At 38.0% G+C, this 19543-nt stretch overlaps 1 protein-coding gene across 2 annotated transcripts in view; it reads right to left on the bottom strand.

Moving 5' to 3' along the window:
- PARN (poly(A)-specific ribonuclease) overlaps window positions 1-19543 on the bottom strand; it is a 41647-nt gene that overhangs the window by 10716 nt on the left and 11388 nt on the right. For both annotated transcript variants that reach the window (XM_066560998.1, XM_066560999.1), the window contains exons 16-21: window positions 18020-18095; window positions 16846-16956; window positions 16691-16760; window positions 11071-11126; window positions 8317-8403; window positions 3704-3778 (exon numbers count right to left, since the gene is read on the bottom strand). In XM_066560998.1, the coding sequence (XP_066417095.1) occupies window positions 3704-3778; window positions 8317-8403; window positions 11071-11126; window positions 16691-16760; window positions 16846-16956; window positions 18020-18095 (475 nt within the window). The remainder of the gene's footprint in view (window positions 1-3703; window positions 3779-8316; window positions 8404-11070; window positions 11127-16690; window positions 16761-16845; window positions 16957-18019; window positions 18096-19543) is intronic.

Below are 19543 nucleotides of genomic sequence, written 5' to 3'. Positions count from 1 at the left end.
ATTTTTGTACAAAGTCAAGTCTACTTTCTTGAAATAAGGCATGTATTTTACAGCAAACCATTCATATGGTACATAAACACAAATATATGTATATACATATATAGCATATATATTTAATATAAAATGTTACATGCTGAATATTTTACTTCATCATTGAAAAACCGAAATGAAGCCATATGGAGAAGTCTAAGGAGCCACAGAGATAAAACAATCTTGCATGGTCTTAAATTGAAGAGCAGCTCCTCTGATGCTTTTTTGATGGATGCTGTCCATATTGCCAACAAAGCAAATACAGTCAGGTCGTTCTGCACTCCCAACAGAAGAAATGCACTGCTAGAATGCTCTGTGAATTCTAAAAAACTAAAGAGAACTCAGGGGGGCTATTTATTTATTTCTTTAAATTTTAAGAGATGAGACAAATCTTTCTGTGACAAACCTGACCAAGTAACCAACACCATGTGGCTGCATTTCACATTAAGTGCAGCCCCAAAGTTTCTGTCTCATAGCAGAGTAACAGTAATTGCAAATTATTTTAGGAAAAGCATTTCTAGAGGATGGCACCTTCCCTCTTTACTAGGGAAGACATCAAACAGGCTGACTGCCATTGAGTGGTCAAGAGGAATGTTTACAAAGACACCTTTTTGTCAAGTCCTTGCTTTTATGCAGAGCAACATCCTGACAGATGGCCCCTGATAATATTAAGCCTCTTAATAAAAAGACAAATATGTTGGTGAACCGTGTAGGTAAAAGAAAAGCCACAATACACAAATACAATAAACACACAGAGCTATAGAGATTAAGGCTGCAATTCTAAACACTTAAGCTTATGAAATACTTCAGTAAAATTTCACCTGTGAAGCCTTTAAGTGATGCTGCATTAACCTTATCTGATCGTGTTCTCCTCAAAACATGGGAGCACTGCCTCAGCCACAGCAACAGTATGCACTTATGAGTAGCTAAGGTGGCATTTTGTTTTACTCTCAATACTCACCATATGGTTCCACAGCCTTATTTATTGACTACTAGGGCTATTCATGCCACATGTAACAATCCAGAAGTTTGCCATGATGACAAAAGTGCACATGCATAGTCCAGTATTTCAAAGTAAAACTCAGGAATGGAAGCAGCAGTGCTGTGTGCCTATTTTATCAACAGAAAGCAGAAGACTCAACATCCCAAAGCAGAAGGCATCTTTTAAATTAACCTAAATGGAATTAAATTGTCCCCTACACAACATTCAGGGCTGAGTTCTTCCACAGCAAATGTACAAACTTACTCCCAGAGAAGCCATAAAGCCTAAAGAAACATGTACATGATGATGTAACCATAGACATTACCAAGATGTAAGCACAATTCAACTATATTTTGTTAAATATTAGTCTAACTTTCAATGTAACATTAATGGCCCCTTTTGTTAACCTATATACAGTTTTCAGTCTTTCAAGCATACCTGGACAATTTCTGCTGCAAGGCATTAAAATGTTAACATATGTGACTGATTAGCTGACCAGAGTATCTCAAGTATATTTGATAAGAGCAACTATCTGCAGGCTGTACCCAAACTGGTAACACCAATTTGTACATGGTGCTGCCCATCCCTTTGTTCTCCTCTCCTGTATCAGCTTAAGATAGAAGGTGCCTATACAGATTCTAAATAGCACCTCAAAATCAGAAACCTCTTCAAGAGATAAGCACAGAAGTACACCCACAGGAACATCTTGCCTTGTATTCATATTGTTTCACAGTCCTCCAAGGCTTTTTACAAAGTCCAGAAGATGCAGACATTTATAGGAACAGGTTAAAAACCAGGTCAACATTATAGTTTTTCCTAGGTTCTTCACTTAAGCATATCTCACTAGATCACAAGTACAAATAGTGACTTTTATTACTAAAACAATTCATTAAAGAATTTAAGATGAGGGAATAGAACAGAATTTATTTTAAAATGCATTTATTACAGAAAAAAACAACAGCTCCCAAACCAACAAAATACCAAGAATTTTAAGCAATTTTACAGTACAAATCACACAATTTTTGATAACTGAGGTTGCTTTAATTTATCAGCTTGGTTGACTCACTGCTTTCAGTATATGAATTTCTATTAACCTGATTTCATGAAAATCTATGAAAGACTATAATCACCTGAGCTTTCAAACAAATAACATTTCCCAGCATGTAGGCCACAGAACAAGCCTCCCTGCTTGTCCAAGCACAAAAAAAAAGACACAGAGCAGTGCCAGAAAGATTCAATTTCAATAATTCAGTTCTTCCCAAAATATGTATTTGCTATAACCAAAACAGAACAAAAAAACCAAAACCAAACCTAACAACAACTACAAAAAGTAGTGGTGATCATGTATATGCCAAGCATTTACACAATGGATAAGTACCTGAGGTGACAGCAGTGGGGAATTTACTGCAGCAGCATCTAGGAAGGCTTTAATTGACATAATTCTTTATCTGGAACTTCTCATTAGAAGTTATTTCATTCTTATATATCTATATATGGATGAAGAAACAATGGCTCTTGCTGCTATGGAGCAATTGCTATAAGGACGCTGCTGGTGAACCCTCAATATCCTCTGCAGAGCTATGAGTGTATGAGGAAGTATGAAAGACACTCCCAGGATGTTCATAAGGAATTACAGAAATGCACTGATTGGACATCCAGGCCCTGAAAGCTTCTTTAGTTGGGCTTAGTAAGGATAGATGATGTAAACTCAATGGGGTTTTCTAATCTGTTTTATTTATTTTTTTTATTTGTGGGAATTCTGTCTGAATAGCTCTTAAGTGCAACAAAATTTTAGCCAGTTAATCAGAAGTGTTACTTATACTGCTGCTCTCACTGGCCACACAGCATTTGATGCAAGCATTTCAGTAAATGGGGGTGAAAGTACCAGAACATATCCCAAATGATCATCTATAATGGCTACTTCCAGCCATTGTTCCCTGAAGTAAGGTCATGGGTCAGAACTCAAATAAATGCCCAAAAGAACCAGAGAAATCACTAAGAGCTTCTGGATTCAGCTACAATCAATCAAAAATCTTTTTAAAATTCCACCCCAAAGCCACCCCCAAAACAACATAAAATCTCCAAACCACAAACAAACCCAACCTAAAACCCAACACACCAAGAAGACTGTTTTCCCACATAACTACCAGCAATATTTTCAAATATTCAAATAAAAATTTTAAAACTTATGTCTGGAGAGACTGCACATTGCTCAGACACGGAGTGTAGGCACGTTAACAGTCCAAGTTCTTTGGACAACTGTTCTTTTGTGTGTGCTCTACAATGCACCAAAAGGCTTCTCACTGCATTTATTCCTTGTAAATGTAAACTAAACCAAACGTGCAGCAGTCCAAAGGGTACTTAGAGGTGAAGACCACAAAGTCTTTGACAGTTATACTCTGTGCAAAGTAACAGTAAATAGCCTCAATAAATACTGCACCAAGTGAAGAAACCAGCACTATTCTACATACAGCTTTAAGTACTGGGAGGATCATGGAATGAAACACAAAACTCTCAAGCAAGTCCAGTTTGGGCTTGTCTTTGCTGCCACACACGTGCTGCTGCTGCCATGGAAGTCCAGTTCCTCCAAGCAAGTCAGTGGTTTTGCCATTAGAATCAAGACCCTGCTGGCTCAGAGCATTTTGCTGGAGCCAGTTAAAATCTTAATGCTGAAGCAAACCCAACACTCACCTATTTGTACTTGCTCTGGCTGGCTCAGTGAGACAAATGCTGATGTATCATCAATCCATGAAACCTGAATGTTACCTAGAAAAGCAAAAGAAATTTTTATGACTATTTTTATTTTAGACTCAGTCACAGATTTTTATCTGATATGCCAAGACATAAAAAAGCCAAATAAGAGTAACTGCACTTGAGAAGGCTTTTGTCCACTGTACAGGTGTGTAGCTCATACCCAGTTGCACAAGGGCCTGGAACTGTTCAGAAAGTCAGGGCAGCATGAGCACCCTGTACACCCCAGACCCTCACATCCTCCCTTTGTGGCTTCTACACGAGTCTATGAAATAAACTGAAATGATTTTCTGGGAATTGCAGCCCTTTATTCAAATAAATAACAGCTCTTTGAGTGATGATAAATTCCAGTCGAAAGGGGTAAGTGGAGGATTGATCACACCAATGGAGAACTCCACTGTTGAGATACTAAATTGTCAAACTCTGATTTGTTTGAATCCCACTATACATAATTTCCTGGATGTGAACTAAAAACTTAATTTGAGTCAATATGAGGACAAATGCACAAAATCATGGACCTCATTTGGAAGCTGTTACAATAGAACAGTGACTGGAAATGAGTCCCCCTATTCATCAAGCAGTTAGTGCATTTTCTATGTGAATGGCTTAAAATGTCACATTAGCACTAAAAGAGCTCATAATCAAGCAAAAGCAGAGGAAAGGATTCCCATTCCAGACACAAGGTCTTATTATAGTCTGAAATCCATTTACATCTCCTGTCCTTATCTAAGTGCTTTACTGTTAGTACAATTCAGATATTGAAAACTGGTGCCTTTTTTTCACGTAGACTAGAAAATCAAGTTATATATAATATTACACCACCATTTAACCTTCAGACATTACAAGGTTAAAAACAACGATGCAAAATGGCTTAAAATACATTTATTCTCAGTTGTTTAATCTATTGAAATCTAATTTAGTCTATGGGTTACAAGGTTATAGAAATCTCTTCTGAAATCCAGCCAGATTATAAACAGATTTTCTAATTATAAAAAATAAAAGCCTAGCTAGATTTCATTCGCATGCTATACATTTGAGTAGCCAGCTATTTAGGAGTTTAAGTTATAATCATTTTGATCATTGCCAAAACCCTAATTAATTCAGTATGGTTTCTGACATCTCCCTGTACTGAAGGGCTAAGGTTGCTATTAAGATGAGCCTACACCGTGAAGTTAGAATTTCTTTAAACATATTTTAGGGCACATAAATTCAATTTCTAATAATTTTGCCTTTGAAGAACTTTGCTGCCTATGGGTAAGGCTCTTTGGTGTAGGGAGAACATCCTTTTGGCAGGACATTAACATTTCACAACACAAGCAAGGCCTGAGCTGTGACTGCAGCTCAGAACTGCAGTGCAATTTGGTATATAACCAACATGCAGTTTCCTTTAAAGGACAGAAATTACTGTACAAATTCATATTGCTCTACATGCATTGGTAAGTCTTTGCTCTAAAATTATTTGTGTATAACGTTCTCCAATTTTGTATTACTAATTACAAAATTTGCTAAACAATCATTTCAGACATCCGAGACCATATTCTGTTGTAACTCTGGAACACAGAAATGCTGTCCAGATTGTGTCCTTTTCCTATATATACAGTTTATTAATTTCAACCTACCCGAGCAGACTGAAAGATAGATCAGAAAGAAAAATTCTCCTGAATACCTTGCAATTGTGCCCTCAGTATAAAATAAGATCAGTGATAGACAAAAAAAATTTCCTAAAGGAATTCAGCTATTATTCAGATGGACTTCAGAATCCATATTTTCACTAAGTGCCAAATAAAAATAAATTAATAAAAATCCAACCTATTGGTGGCACATAATTTCAGTATCAGATCCTTATTTATTGTTGCAGAAGGGTTGATGCATTCCATTTGACTTCTGACTTTGTATTTTTAGCTAATAAAGGGTTTCAACACCTGCCAACATATCTTGCTTTTATACTCAGATTTATACATTTTAAATACAGAATTTAAACAAAGTCAAACATTAAATAGCAGACACTGAGTTCCAATCTGAAGCAAACCTCAACAAATGCTCTTATGCAACTCTCCATGCTTAAGAAATGCTCTCTTCAGACTGCCACATTTCATCATTATTAAGAAGTAAGAATTTAGGAGAGATAAGATGAATAAATTAAATCATTCAGCAATACTGCTAAGCACTCAGTAAATATTGTGCATTTCAGAAGTATGGTGAAATGCAAATAAAGATCTGGAAAGCAAATGCAGCTGCAGTACAATATTTAGCAATCACCAGAGCCCTGTGCCAGCTCACTGCAAGGCCAGTGCAGATAAGCCATGGACAGTAATGTAATGGAACACCAACCCTAGAGAAATAAACCAGGAAATTTCTCTCTCTGCACTTCTAGAATACATCAAGTCTTCAATACTTTGAAGAATGCCACTGGTGGACTATGACATGAAGGTGCAAGTAAAATGTATTTCTTCTATAAAGAAATTTGAAAATTCTCCATGTATTAACTCAAACATGCAAATAAGATTAAATCCACAGAATAAAATCATACTGATGGATCACATCATTGAAACATTTTCCTTTTTATACTCTGTTCTTGTACATTTCCTACATGACTTCTACTGGTAATTAAGCAGTAGCTTTTATAATACTTCGATAGTATGAGTTTTAATCAAAAGCCCAAACACATTAATTTAAGTAGAACTTAAGGCTATACACTAAAGCTGTATTCCAGCAAGTCCTGTTTTAATGACTTTCCATTTCACATCAGCATGACCAAATAAACAATGCAAATTTAAGAATCTAAAGTCTTCTAAGAGACTGCATAGTGCTGCAAGTACTTGTACAGTGAAACTACATTCACCCCTGAGACTATAAAAACATCTTGCATGAACAGGTGTCCACTTGGTATGCAGGCAGTCCTGAAGGATTTCAGAATCATGAACACCCCCTTCTAGAGTAGCAAATGCAAACCAGTTCCAAGTGTGACACTGCAGCCCTTTCAGCTGTTTCACCATAGTTTGTTAGAAGCTCCATGGAAGATTATAACTCTGCTTGTCTTCATTCTAAAATAATTTTTCTGCAAAATTCGACTAATACTGCTTGATTTCAAGACACTTTGTTTTAACTGATGTAATGCCTTAGGATAATTCATGTCTGCTACTGCCTTTTTTTTTTTTTTGTAGCTTTTGGCAAATCACTCAACCTCACGCTGTACCACTCTGCCCCCACCCACCTACAACTGGAAAACCATGGGTACTTCTGTATTCCAGAATTTTGGAAGGAATAATCTGCAGTTTGTTTTGAGATACCATGGCAAGAATACTTTAAAAAATATAGATTAATTAATTAATTACCGAACCTAAAGTTTTTAGATAGAAATATTAAAACATTCAGCTCTAAAATCTGCAGAAGTGCGGGAATTGGCAAGTCCCAAAGCGAGCCTTGAGCTGTGTGTGAGCGCGCCCCCTGGCGGCCGTGCCCGTCCCACGCACGGCAAGCGCCGGCAATGAGGGCACAAACCGCCGGGAGCCGAGGGGAGGAAACCGGGAGCTGAGGGCACAAACCGCCGGGAACCGAGGGGAGGAAACCGGGAGCTGAGGGCACAAACCGCCGGGAACCGAGGGGAGGAAACCGGGAGCCGAGGGGCACAAAGCGCCGGGAGCCGAGGGGCACAAAGCGCCGGGAGCCGAGGGGCACAAAGCGCCGGGAGCCGAGGGGCACAAAGCGCCGGGAGCCGAGGGGCACAAAGCGCCGGGAGCCGAGGCCAAACCGCGTTCCTCACCCCGAAGAGCAGCTCCGCGAGGATCCTGCCATTTCTACATTCTCTCTTCCTACATCTCCCAGTCGGGGCTATTAAATCCTAGCCACTCCACTGACCCCCGCTGCAGTGAAGACCGAATGCTCACAAGGAACTGAGGGAGCTGGATGCAGCTCCAGAGAACCTGCACAGACAGAGTGCCAAGCCACAAGAGATAAGGTCTCTTCTTCCACATCATCTATTAGCTCAGCTGTCCAGGTACCTACATTTCATACTTAGAGCAACAACAGGACTACTGGTCCAGTTATTAACTACCCTTTTTGCTGTTTCTTCTCGCTTAGATGGTTCACAATCTGGAAATCAACTTGGCTATTTTCAAGCTTAATTGCTTGCCCAGACTCACATGCTGGAGTTTGGCTTTACACTGACTGCAGGATGAACTTTGTTCCTAAAGCCTCCATCTGTCCCACACCAATCCCCATTCTGTTTTTCCACCTATATAAATTCTTGCTTCCTATCAGGAGAGACTGTAAATAAAAGGATAAAAGATCCACAATATTCAACAAGCACCAAACTAAAGATTTCCAAAGAGCAGTTAATAAGAACAGTAATTTTCAGCACATCATTACAAAGTCCACAAGACATGAAATTCAAAAATTACACAAAGAGATTCATCATTACCTATACCAGGAATAAGTCTGCACCCACAGACTAAAAATAACAAAACAAACCAGAAGTTTACCTTATTAATAATAACAAAAAAAACCAAACAAAAACCAGCACCACCACCACCAAGACAGACCACATCACTCACCAAAGGCACTGAAAAGCTGGTATAGGTCACTAGTCTTCCACTCTTTGGGAAAAGTAACATGAAGAACATGATCTCGTTTGGGCTGCACTACAAAACAAAAACGCTTTTGTTAAAATAAGAGTCACTGCTAGGATCTTTAGAATATCCTAAAACAGTCATCTAATGTGGTCCTGTAGCTTTTTTCTTCCCTTTCCTTTTTAAATACGATAACAGGCCAAGATTTATGAAACTGCATCAGGTACAGTGAGAATGCGCCTTCACTTAGGCATGAGAGATATACTAAATCCTACTAGCTCATCTGCTTAAGAAATTGAAACAGCATTTCCTGCAGTGGGAAATGTCCACAAGTGTAGTCCTCCTCATCCCTTGCACCAAACCAAGCTCCAGGACAGAACTTTTCTAGTTTCTGATCTCCTCAGCTTTCAGCATTAAAACAGGAGAGCTTTCCAAGGTGCATCTCATTCATAGAGCAGGTGTCCAAAATCAGACCATCAGCCACTTGTTATTGCTAAGTGTTTTAATCTGTTTCACCTAAACAAGTGGATTATTCTGAGTTGACCAGAAACTCCCTAATGATAAATTACAGGTGTACATGAGCACTGAGGGTGCAGTCAGGCTGGACAGAGACACAAATAGTTAAAGGAAAGCAGTCCCTTCATGAGCACAGGTGAAATCCTGTTCCCTAAGTCTGCTACTTAAACAAAAAGGACACAACTTTTTTAAGGACTAAAATTCAATTTTTTTGCACTATACAAGTGAAACAGCAAAACCCAACAAGCAACTGATTGATTCATCACTGTACAGCTTACTGAACAGAGGGAAACTCATAGTTAAATTATTTGTATTCCAGTCGTAGAAAGTCATGGCATGAACAATTCCACTTTCAGATATTACAGCCCTTTTATATTGATTAGAGAAAATAAAATATTCCTAACTTTCTTGTATCCGTTTATTCTTAAATTCACAGTGAATCTGCTCTTAAAATCTCTAACCTCTCCTTACTCAGGTGAAAAATATTTGCTTAGTTTTCTTTTTTTTCCAGTAATTTTTTGCAGCAACTTCATTCTTTTAAATGAGTTTTTAACACACAGTACGATGCAAGTCACATTCACATATTCAATACTAGTTAACTTAGCACATGTTACTGAAATCCATTATTTCAGGAAAAATTGCACAAACTTGCTATTTCACTACCTGACAAACAGAAACACACAAATTACAACAGTCACCTAGTCAGTTGTGCCTCATCTCTTTTTTTAAGAACACAGACCCCAAGTGCACCTCTCACAGAAACCTGGCTGTACTCTTTAGGTGCCTTTGCTTCTGTGCAAAACGGTCCCCCAAAAACAACCACCAGACTGCTTCCTCAACCCACATTGGGGTTTCCATCTCAGAACAGCAACTGAAGTGGCTACACCAGCCAGCCCAACGTGCCAACCCTGCAATGCTTTCTGTTTTGAGCCTTAGAGAGCCTCCTTGGCTCAGGTTCTCCTAGAATATCTGCATCAGGCTGTTCTACAGGAGTGGCTTTCAGATAAAAGAGACAGACTTTCAGAGGCAGACTCTTTTTTGGCAACCCTTCTTGGCAAAGTATCAAAACAATCCTGTAAGTTGGCCAGCAAGTGGAAGTAGCATCTTTACAAATTAGTAGCTTTGGCACTCTCTCAATGACCCAAAGTATTTAGCCATTCTTCCACTCAGTATCAAACAGTTGGGGAAGGAAGATGCAATGTAATTAGATTACCATTCCAGCAGAGCCAGAGCTCAGTGATCTGACCACCTAACTGAATTTAAAATTAAATTTATGCCCTTACAGCATGTACTTTCCAACAGTTACTTCCATCTCTCTACAACTGCATTCTGTTACTATTACACTGGCATCTAATAGAGTCACCCTCCAGTCAAGCTTTCCAATGCAAGGAGTGGAAAATGTGTCCACATCAGGACTGCTTCCAAATGGGTATCATTTGCAAGACACTGTGTATCTGACTCCTCAATATAAAAGTAAGCTTTTATCTAATGCAGGACCAGACTGACCTCCAGGGCCTCACATTTTCCTAAGTGAAGGCATCAGTGGGAGCCCTCATCCAAAGTTTTCCCCCTCATAATGAAACATCCCCTAACAGTAAGGACATTTACATTAGTATTTAAATGTATTATCAACTAATTACAGCTCCAGGTCTGTAAATTGAAAAAACCAGAAAGGTAAAAATGTTTTAAATCTTATTTTTCCATTATCATAATCCCATGTGGCTAAAGGATCCTGATGTTCAGGCTGAAGTTAAGGAGAGGTACTACTGCACAGCAATTGAGAAGCAAAGTGGCCACAAGATTTTCAGAACCATTTGCTACTCACTAGTTTGCATTTTTTATTTACTGCTGGGGTGAGGGGACAGTGTGAAGATCCCATTTTTTATGTGATATGGTACATAAGAATAGTAACCCAAAACAACAATAAAGCTGTTGATTTCAAACTCTCTCATTTAGTTACATTAACTTAATTTGTTCTCTTCAGTCCCCTTTATAATGCAGATTCTCTGGTCAAAGTTGAAGAATTTCTGGGTTTAGTATTTTGTTAAAGGAAAACAAGGGAGCAGACACATTTAAATCATTTCATAAGTAGCTAATAACCTAAACACAGCTGATAAATATGCTGATATCCTTGCTTTAGACATACACAATTAATCTTTACACTTCCTTCTCCAGGAAGGGTGTCAGAATGGTACTACTTTTACAATGAGAGAAGCTACTTACAGTCTGGTCCTTCCAAATTGAGATATGGTATGTCCATTACTCTCATAAGAAAGAGCCTAGAAAGCAAAATGGAAAAGAATCATTAGCAAATTTCTGCCCGAAGACCTCTTCCTTTTTATAGTTTTTTTACATGTTTCTTCTAAAGAAGCAGAATAACCATCCCAAACTTATCCTAAAGTACATTAAAACAAAACAGACCCTCTAAGCCCAATCTCTTATCTAACAACCCGATTCAAACTACTTGGCATCATGCCAGGAATTTTACTTATTCAAGAAAACAAAGGCAAAAAGGCCCAATTTGTTACTGCTAAAACCAATAAGGACAAGTGAGGACGGGACATTTAACAAGTGGCAGCTCTGTGCAGTAAGAGCCCCTTGCACAGTGGGTGGTGCAAACATTGCCATCATTCCAAATACACACAAATCTCCCCATTTTCTGAGCACTTCAACATGCTTTAGACAGAACTGATCTTAAAACCCTAAAACTGCAAAAGCCATCATGACTTCTTTGGAGATAACTGGAATGAGTCTTTTCCTCTTTGACATGTATCTGAAGAGTTTCTCAGAACATTCAAGAAATGCTTTCAAGAAAAGCTCTTACTCAGCTCTGAAAACTATTTCCTTCCAAAGTAAGATGAACAGCTTAAAATCCTGTCACAGGTACAGATGCCACTTTGATGTTACAAAACATTTGCTGTGTATAGTGTTCACTGGAAGGCTAAAATAAATAACTTTTTCATAACTTTAAAAAGCTTCTAAAATGCTTTTCAGATTGCAGTTACAGCATTCAACTAAGTACTAACTGATGTGAACAGACGTAATTCTGTTCTGTAATTCCCTAGAGATTCTTTGTATCACACCACAGTCACTAGTAGTTCCTAACAGTTTGAATATCATGCCCTTATGATTCCCTGTATCACTGATAAGTCTACTGGAATGCAGTTGTTACCTTGGTTTTGCTACCAACAGAAGAAAGAAAAAAAAAAGCAAACACTGGGGTAAAATGTACTGTATGGCAGCTTTACAGGTGAGCCACAGGGTGTGAGAACTGGCACCACTTGTGCCACACACTGGCCCACCTAATTTATCCTCTGAGTCTCAACAAAAGTGGGAGGTTTTATTTAAAAAAAGGGGGTTTTTTTAAGCTGACTTATTATTATCTGAACAAACTTTTGCCAATTTCTCAGAATCTACTACTTTTGAAAGCACTCAAATAGTTAGTTTTCATAAAAATAAAGATGTACGTTTTCATAAAAATAAAGATGAAGTCTACTAAAAACACAACAAAAACCTCTGGGGAGAAGACTAGTTAAGCTTCCCTCCCTCAGGTTTTATCATATTGAGGAAAGCAATACAGTGGCCAACTGCAAGAACACACTTATGCCAAAAAATACATTTACCTGAAATTAATTAGGATTAATTTTTTATTCCCTGAGACAAATCTACATTTATTTGTTTGGCCAAACAATTATGTCACTAAACAGCACATACACACACACTCCCTGCAGCCTAAATACTGATTTTAGTGCACTTCAGGTGTGGAACAGAAGTAGCTGCAGCTTGCAGCACTAACTTACACCCCATGGATTATGAACACTGAGCTCCAACAGAATCCATAATTAAGTATCCATAACTATGGTTCTAAGATTCCTCATCTATCTGCAGAACATTTAAATTGATAAGACTTTTCTGTATGACACCATGAGCTCTATATTAAATTAGCTGGATTCATGAAGTTGTGAGTTAGTGCTGTGAGAATCAGTGCCATAGCTATACTTCTTTAAAAGCAAATCAGACCAAGCTAAAAAATGTTATTTCCTACACTGTTTAGGGACTACAGCCAGATCACACAGGCAGAGGACAGAAATCCATTTCTCAGTAAGAACTCTGGGGTATTTTGAGGGAGCCACTTGGAAAACAGTTGTTTCTGTGGCAAGTCAAAGAGAGCGAGGAGAGGAAGGCCATCATTGCCAGTCACAGCAGTGCATAAACAGTCTCAAGGAGTCACCATTGTTCCTCTGCACTGAGCTAGGATGAAAGCTTTCACAGGTGTGTGGTGAACTGTGCACACAAACAGACCTAGCTGAAAAAAGAAAAGAGATTTTTTTTTTTTAACCCAGCTCAGTTTACCAGTCCAGGTCAGTGACTACTTCAGCCACACGTGGCTGCAAGCACAAGAACAGCAACTCTTTATTCCTACAGTGAGAGTGGGAACTCATTGGTCAAACTACACAAAAACACACCAATCTCTTTTTGCAGTAATTTTGCAAAGAAAAGTAAATTAATATAGAAAAGCTGAGGGATTTCCAGTACATGCCAGAGAACACAGCTCTCTATGAGAAACTCTCTACAAATATAGCACAAACCCAAGTGATTTGCACGGATTTTGGTTTCTGGTATCCATTGTATAAAAACATTTCTAAGCTAATTTCTATTTCTACAGATCATGATGCTATTCATCTCAATAAAACATGGTGTTCTCATTTCTCTACACCTCTTCCACCCCCTGCCTCCAGCTACATCAAAAGAATAAACAGCATTCAAACAACCCAAGGAGATACAAAAGAACATTGTCATTAAAAGTTTGTGGGGCTTGTGGGTGGGGGCAGGAAGAAATGGAAGAGCCATTGACCTAAACCAGTCAAAAAATTTCAAACCAACTCGAAAGTATGAGAGACAATAACAGTATCCAAATTATACACATAAGAGTTTAGATACTGCAATAAAGAGTCCCATCATCTCAACTCATAAATGTTCATTGGGGATTACTCACAGCAGACAAACAGGATTTTTCAAAGATGTTGTATATACAATAAAGCATAAAGATTACAGAAATGCATCTCTGGAATTCCTGCTTTATTGAGCTGTTTATCATATAACTTACTGCATTATGCCTAAAAGAGCCAAACAACCCTAAGGGAAAGTCTGTTTTTAATCAGTTCCACTCTCACAAAAGCCCTAAAACTAAAGATTTTACCTATGTTCATCATTAGTCTATATGAACATTAACATATATCCTGGCCATCATTGTTGAACAGCCAGCCAGGAAGTTCCATAATTTTGCTGACATAATGAAAGGTTTTCAAGAGTAACTTTGATGTCCATTACCTTCATTTGAAAGCTAAGTTCATAAAAATCAAAGCTTGATTTTTTAATTTTAAATTTACTAATTTAAATCACATTAGTGACAAGCCCATTCAAACAGGAAACATTTCCAAAGTCCTAGCAATGACGTGAAAGTTTAATCACTAAACTGTAGTTAAGTATTAACATCTAATACACAGATGTCTTGAAATTAAGACTTTATACACAACCCAAAAAATCATGGTCTATTTTAAAAAGTTCAAACTGAGAACACTGCTTCTAAACAGCTGCCTTACACTAAACTCCTCTGCTCAGCTTCTTTCAGGAAAAACTTGTGTCACAAAGTATAACTGTCATTTGTTCAGCTTACTGTTTGCATGTTGTAGTTTGTGTTTTGCTTGAAGAATGTGACTACAGCACAAAGGAAAAGTTTTCCTTGTTCTGACTGCTGCCCACAGCATCAGGTAGAACTTCTGGAGGAAGGAGGAAGATAGTTTTTTGTCTCCCCAGCAGGAAGAGCATGCTCAGCGGGGGAAAGAGGCTAGACCATAAACTGGAGCCAAGTAGGTCCACAGGAGCTGGCTGGCAGCCCAGAGCACACCTGCCAAAAAGGCCCAGGAGCAGCACACTCACCAAGGGGTATCAGGGAACTGTGCAGAGCCCTGGGTGCTACTACAGGGGCTAAAAACACCATGTGCTGCACACAGAGCCCTGCAAGGACTGACTGAACAGAGCAAAAGACTTGTTCATTTAAACACCCCACAGCTCTGACTTCTGACATGTACTTAAACATTCTTTATCTAAACCAAAAAAAGAAAAAAAAGAGTTGTCTTATTCTGGTTTGCTAGTTTTACATTATAGGAGAAAGACAACTAGCTTGAAAAGTACAAGCCTTGGTCTGTTCACTGTAAGGAAAAGGTGAGAGAGTCTCACCTCTAGGCTCTGACTTAGGTGATGTGGCAGATGTTAGTTAGAATATGGCAAAGCTTCTAAAATTATGTGAAGGTAAGACATGGTAAGTCTTCCAAGTTTCCATGATTTAAAAATAATACACAGCTTTTCTAAAACAAGAAGCTACAAGTTCTCAATAATGGCAGAATGGACAAACACTCTTTTCTTGCAAACAGTAATTTTCATTTCTTGCTTAAAAAAGAAAAAAAAAAAAAGGGGGAGCTGTTCTCCCTACAGTTTGTTAACTCTTCCTTTCTTTACAGTCAGGCAGTTAACCCTGAAGCCAGAACAGACACAGCAGGCTTCTTCTCACTCACTCTCACAACTTTGAAATGCCACTCCTAGAGGAATGTCACACTTCAAGAAAACAATTAATTTGAAAAGCTTAAATTGAATGTACTATTGTGACAGCTCTAGAAGTTGCTGTTTGTACTTGTTGCAAATATGCATTTCTAGGAAGAATTTTGGTTTCTTACTTAAACCAAAAATTATCCTGCTCAATTGGCACTTACTACTTGGCATGTGTGTACCAAAAACCTAGTGACAAATCCCATCCTAAAATGAAATTGTGCTGATCAATTCTATCTTCACCCTCACATTCAAATCAAGCAGTCACTGTGGGTCCCTGTTTCATCTAGGGAATATTTGTAGCATCTGCTAAAATAAATGCAGTTGCTGACTCACATGTCTCAGTGTCAAGAGAATCACAGAGCTGCTGTCACTATAAAGATATGATTTTCAGAACAATGAAAGGTGAAAGCCACTGATCACAATTATTTTCTCATATGTGTGGGCCATCTGAAGCTAAAATAATTAATTTTGCCAACTCTTGTATTACAGGTTTGAAAGGATGGAATTTCTCCTGAATTTAAACAGACAGAGTAAGCACTAGAATCTTTTTAATTTCAAGTCTTTTTTCTTTATGTGACAGATTGCAGCATCTTTAGAAGTTTCCTAGGGTAAAATCTACAGATTAATTACGTAAAGGATTGACTCTGTGAATAAAGAATTCTAGATTCCCCAAGTCTTACTTCAATTTGTTCAAGGAGTTTGCAAGAAGATTCAATTCAAAAGCAAAATACTGCTTACAGCATCATCCCATAAATCATACATGTATATTTCTTATGCCATCTTAAAAATGGGTTACCCAACAATGTCAATACCAATGCTTTGTGTTATTTGGACTGACGTTACCATAGGGATATTTTAGTTTTTCCAGCCTGATGAGCACACTCAGTTTTCACCAGTTACTGAGGGTCCTACAACATAAAGAACACCTGACCAGTTTTTCTTCAGTTCCACCACTTCCAAAGTTTACTCCAGAAATAATGGCAAAGCCATTAAAGCAGTCCAGGTACTCTTCTAAGTTTCCTTTCACAGGTCAGCAGAAAGTAAACCATCCTCCTCAAAAGAAGAGGTAGTTATTTCATAGCCTCTCCAGCATTACCAGGATGAATCAGAAAACCAAAAAAACTTCAGTTTAAAGAAAAATGCAGTTAGCTATTGATTCCATGGCTAGAGGTAGATCTGCTGCAGCTGGTGGTGTACTTCCTTGTTTTAGCAGGTTTTTCATACAACTACTTACTTGTTAAAAAAAGGTTCAATGAGTTTTGATCTAGCAGACACATGGTTTTTCGGAGGACTGAGGAATGAACCTGATGAATGAAGAATAAATTCAGTATGTAATATGCAGCTACAGAGAGCACCAGGAAGAAGGTTTGGAAAAGATTTCACATGTACCTAGGAAATTAGCCATGGAAATGAAGCACAGTCCAGTAATGTAAGCATCATATCCTGCTTCATGGAGTTGTTCAGATGCTGTATCGTAACTTGGAAATCCTTCTGCACTTTCTGAGGGGAAAAAGGCATTTATAAATAACTGTAAGAGAAGATAAAGCCAGCCCTGTATGCTTACCCACAGGCTTATTTTGTTAGAGCATAACATCACTTGGGGAAATTTATACAACTTGCGGAATCTTTGAATATTCTTAAGTTCGTAAAAAAGCAGTTTTGTTTGGCATTTTAAAATTAGAATAGGTTCATAAGATGGAAAGTCCTTCCTATTAAAAAGCCCTTAATCCCCAGACCTGCTCAGCCAAAATGGAGCATTAATTGTAAGACAGTGACAGCAGAATTCCCCACAAAGAGTCTCTTTTTTCCTGACTTGCATTTAAGAGAACAGTCTAATTAAAAGCTTCACTATTAACCAGATAGATAGGTCAGATTTTTCAAGATATTTAAATGAAGACTAAAAGGAGTGATTTAAAGATGTCTTTATTGACAAATGCACTTGGTGTTTATGCTCTGCACATTCAGCAATATAAAAAAGTACTGCTCATCATGATTTTGATCAAGCATTGAAACTTTCCCTTTCAGCATACTCCACTCTACAGTATTGCTCTCCCTTTTCTAAATTAGCAGCTTTAGAAAAATTCCAGACCCTTGAGCTAAGCTTGCCCTTTGATTAAATATCCTTCTGTTCACCTCAAGGCAAAACCCCCTTTTTCCTACTAAAAGAACTTTAGTAATTTCTAGAACACACACAACTGGTTGCTGCTGTAGAAGTTTTCTTAGTTTTGTTTGTCCTAGTGCCTCCTATAGTGCTCTGGCTTTGATCTAAAGGACAACCATCAAATGAAAGTTTTAAACAAATTTCAAATTAACCTAAAAGAAAACAAATCCATCATTAAAAGATGATGAAATTGCTGTTCACTGAACTCATCCATTCTTTTCTGTCTAGATTCCTATTAAGTTCCAGGTATACTTCTAAATATAATTGCACTGTACGTACAGTGCCTTCATTTAAAGTCCCTTCCTCAAAACACTGAGTATTAGCAGGGAATTTATAATTCAGATCAAGAACAAAAATCATCAAAACATTTCAGAAATAAAGAGCATTTTGATATATCCTTACCAACTTTAGGAGGGCTGAATGGAACCTCTTTTAAACGTTTTTCCAGTTCTGCAAGTGATGTATTATTAATGAGCTCCTGCAAGAAAAGCCATCATTAATTGCCAATGCCAAGCACATTTTCCCTGGAAACTGAAATCAAACAGGATCAAACGAGAATTTACTGCTGCCACCTGGTGTTCTCTAAGGATTTGCACATAGTCCTATTTCAATGCACCAGAGGTGTGGCAAGACAAATTTCAGTTACCTTGCCTCACTTGCATCATAAACATTTATTAATGCTGCTCAGAATTATTGAGGGATTATGCCAAAGTAGTATTTCTATTTGTATCTGGTTTCATGCAGGGTACATGTGACAAGGGAAAAGGCAGCACAAACAGCAGGGCAAGCATTCTAAATACTGATCATAATGGTTAAGGTATTCAAGGTGAGTATTGAAATGTGCTTGCTGACTGGACATTCTTGAATAGTTTTAGAAGTGTAAATACTGCTGATTTAAAGTAATACAGACAGTGAAAGGAGTCTGACAATCAGAAATTTGCTCCTACACATCAACTTAGTTGAGCAGCATTCGTGAATCTACTGATGAATTATATGCATAGAATAAAGAGCCACAAAGATGTATTACAGATGAATTCCTTACTGAAGTTCTTAATCAAATATATGTTGTCAATCAGTACAACAGAAACATGAAGAATCAACAGCCAGAGAAAGCAGAACATCTCACACAATCTTTCCTAAAGTTGTCTGAGATCTATGAGGACCAGATTTCCTTTGGTTCTCAATCAAGCTTAGCTGTTTACACTCATCAAGTCTGCAGACTGAAAAGTTATCAAGAGCTATGTACAATGAACAAGCTCCAATGATGCATTCATTTGGCATCCCAAAAGCAGGGTTTCATAACAGCAGGCTAAAATCCCAAGTATCTGCTGTAGAATCACAAATATCACATAGCTGTACCAAACATAAAACTTGTGGAGGTTTCTTACTTTTCAGAATGCCAAACCTCTATTCTTACCACAGCAGTGTGCAACACAAACCTGACAATACCTACAAGTGCATTTAATAGCACTTCTTTATGCAATGCTCTGGAGTCACAGAGCTATGCACAAAGAGAGATGCTGCTTCCTCAGCATGTTTTTTAATTAATTCAAGGGCACCTGGGAAAACAAGAGCTTATGAACACTTATCTCAATACTTCTTTAGAGGAATAAAACTCAGGCTGTAAGAGATTTTCAGAGAAACCTGTAATTTTTTTTCCTCCTGCTGCCTGCCCACTGAGCAAAGGCCACAAGAGAACCTAATGATGATAAAGCATTTTTCCAGACAAATCTAAGTCAGCATTCACAGTACTCTAAGGCTTTGAATATACAAGCAGCTTCCAGATCCTATTTGTTCATGAACAGCATTTTTTATCTCCTGAGGGGACATGCTACTTAACAAGAAGAAAATAATCTACCAATCACATTTTACCTAGCAAAAACTTGACATATTTTGGAATTCAAAGCTGCCAAGTTACCATAATGC

The sequence above is a fragment of the Molothrus aeneus genome, chromosome 16 (genome assembly GCF_037042795.1).
Source record: "Molothrus aeneus isolate 106 chromosome 16, BPBGC_Maene_1.0, whole genome shotgun sequence".
Classification (NCBI taxonomy): Eukaryota; Metazoa; Chordata; class Aves; order Passeriformes; family Icteridae; genus Molothrus; species Molothrus aeneus.
This window is presented reverse-complemented; position numbering and strand designations above follow the sequence as displayed.